Source organism: Mangifera indica, chromosome 17 (genome assembly GCF_011075055.1).
Source record: "Mangifera indica cultivar Alphonso chromosome 17, CATAS_Mindica_2.1, whole genome shotgun sequence".
Classification (NCBI taxonomy): domain Eukaryota; kingdom Viridiplantae; phylum Streptophyta; class Magnoliopsida; order Sapindales; family Anacardiaceae; genus Mangifera; species Mangifera indica.
In genome coordinates, this window is record NC_058153.1 from 4,142,406 (window position 1) to 4,144,849 (window position 2,444).

The 2,444-nt window shown below is 33.4% G+C and overlaps 1 protein-coding gene across 1 annotated transcript; it reads right to left on the reverse strand.

The window, feature by feature from the left end:
- On the reverse strand, positions 1–1,712 carry LOC123200139 (growth-regulating factor 1). Its single transcript, XM_044615279.1, is given in 5 exon segments — positions 1–208; positions 283–768; positions 858–1,263; positions 1,351–1,386; positions 1,389–1,712. Coding segments are annotated over 4 exon segments (1,083 nt in total). The 5' UTR covers positions 1,546–1,712; the 3' UTR covers positions 1–208; positions 283–284.
- Between the last annotated feature and the right edge of the window lie 732 nt (positions 1,713–2,444).

Genomic DNA, 2,444 nt, shown 5'->3' on the forward strand with positions numbered 1-2,444 from the left:
TGTTATAAAACATAATCTATTTATCAAGTCAAGAAGAAAGAAGCAGAACCAACCAAGCTATCACATGGGATTTTTTAAATTAAATACATAATGAAACTTCACCAAATTTAGCAGAAATGCCTAAAAAAGAAAGTAACATCAACAGTCCCCAGAACTCACACAGGGAGTAGTAAACTTAAGAAAACCCCACCACTGATAATTCAAGCATCTGCAAAATAACAGAGTAGGAGTTTTAGGTGTTAATAAATAATGGTTAATCAATCTAAACAACTGTTTAATTACCATCATGGAGCTCTTGAATTGAAGATGGGAAAATCATGTGGGGAAGGAATGGAAATTGAGAGTTTGGTGGTTGAAACAGATGCACTATTTGATGATTTATCATCTAAATCAAGCCATGAATCTCTGGTTTTGGGTGGCCATTCATCAAAGAATCGGTGAACAGTCTTTTGAGGTTCTTGTTCTCCAATGGGCAGTTCACATTTTGTATCACTACCCAAAACATAGCAGTTTTGATCCTGTTGCTTATGTTGTTGTTTTGGGGTGTGATCACTGAGGCTTTGAAGTTGCAAGTAAGAGTAATCACTCTGAAGACCAGAGCAAACCCTCTGTTTAGAAGAAGAGGAGGAACTCATAGTCAATGGAGCAAGTCGCCAAGAATCATCCATAGATGAACCAGAGAAGCTCCTTATAGTTCCTGATGGTTCAGAGAAGAAAGCTTGCTCATCAACATGCTCCTCTTTCACACCATAAACATACCTGTTTCTTCTTGATCACAACATAACAAAAAAAACCAACTTGTTTGAAAACATAAAAAACAAAAGGCCTAAAATCTTTGAAGTTGTTTTAAAACCAACCTGAAATCAGTAGGGGAAAAGGAACCAGAATCCATAACAAAGTTACCAGAGTTTAAGTTCAAACTTTCCTGAGGTGAAAGGCCAGCAGCAGGAAGCTTTGAAGAATATAAAAAGGGATGGGTGGTGAGATGGTGATGAAGACTCTCAGAAGATGGGTTAACAAAAGACGAATTTTTGGTGATAGAAGAGATTGTTTGTGTTGATGGGTTAGCTTGAGGTGTTGTTGAAGTAACTTCCACAGGCTTTCTTGAACGGTTTTTGCCTCTATGCATGTGTCTCTCACAATATTTTGAATCTGGGTATGCTTCTTTCGAGCACCTCCATTTCTTTCCATCAGTTCTTCTGCATCTCCCTGGCTCTGGGTCTATTTTTCTCCCTAAACCAATCTGAAAACAGTTCCATCCAACTGCACACACAAAACACAACCTCATTAGAACAAAAACTAACAACTCTCCAATAAAGAAGCTACATTCTAAAACTGCTGTTAACTAACCATGTTGAGGTTGGTGAGAGAAGAACTTGGTAGAAGAGGAGAGTCATAGTAGCTTCTCTTGACAGTGAAGAGGAGATCAGGAGGGACAGGGATACCTGAGACCATATACTTAAAGATTAAAGCTTGATGTTCAAGTTCTTGCCATTGAGATGCAGTGAAAGGAAATCTATTTCTTCCACTCATACTCATACTCATAGTGAATGAACCAAGACTTGGAAATATGAAAATAAAAAAAAAAAACTTGCTTTGGTGTTAAGAAAACAAAGCAGTGGAGAGTGAAAGAAAATAAAAGACAGTAACTTTCAGTGAAAAAAAGGGAAACCAGGTGTGTGCTTTGTAGTGTAGTTTGAGGAGTGGCCATTACTCACAAGTAGAGTAGGTATATTTATTTCAGGGACCATTGGCCTGCAGAATCTTCTGTACATGGATAAAACCAACGGTTCTGATTACTGTGTTGCCATCCTCTCTCTCTCTCTCTCTCTCTCTCTCTTTCCCTTCAGATGAGATAGCTGCTCATATTATGACTGCACTTGTCTTTGTCTGATGTTTCTGACAATACTGAACCCATAAACTAAAGCCCAAAAGGGACGTGGAAAAGACTGTAAAAATAATAATATATAATTTAAATAAATAGAAAAATAAAACTATTACATCAAAAAAATTTGATAGATAAATAAATATAGATTTAAATTTTTTTATGATATATTAATATTTAATATTTAATTTATCTAATTTAATAATAATATTTTAAATATTAATTTAAATAATAATAAAAAAAATTTTATTTATAGAAGAATATAAATTTAAGTTTTTGATAATATTTTAAAATTTAATTTTTAATTTTTTATAATTATAAGATTAATAATTTTATTTATTAAATATAATTTAATATATATTTTAAAATAATTCAATTTAAATAAGATTTTTTGTTAAAAAAAAATAAAAAAAAAAGACTATAATTGTTTTGTCATTATAATTCAGGCTATAACCCGGCCAATACTGCTGCTCAGAAGATTGTACGGTCTCTCACTCTTTTACTGGCATTAACTCTTTTGCTTTTTTTTTTTTTTTCTGTTCCTTTAACGCAGAGCCCA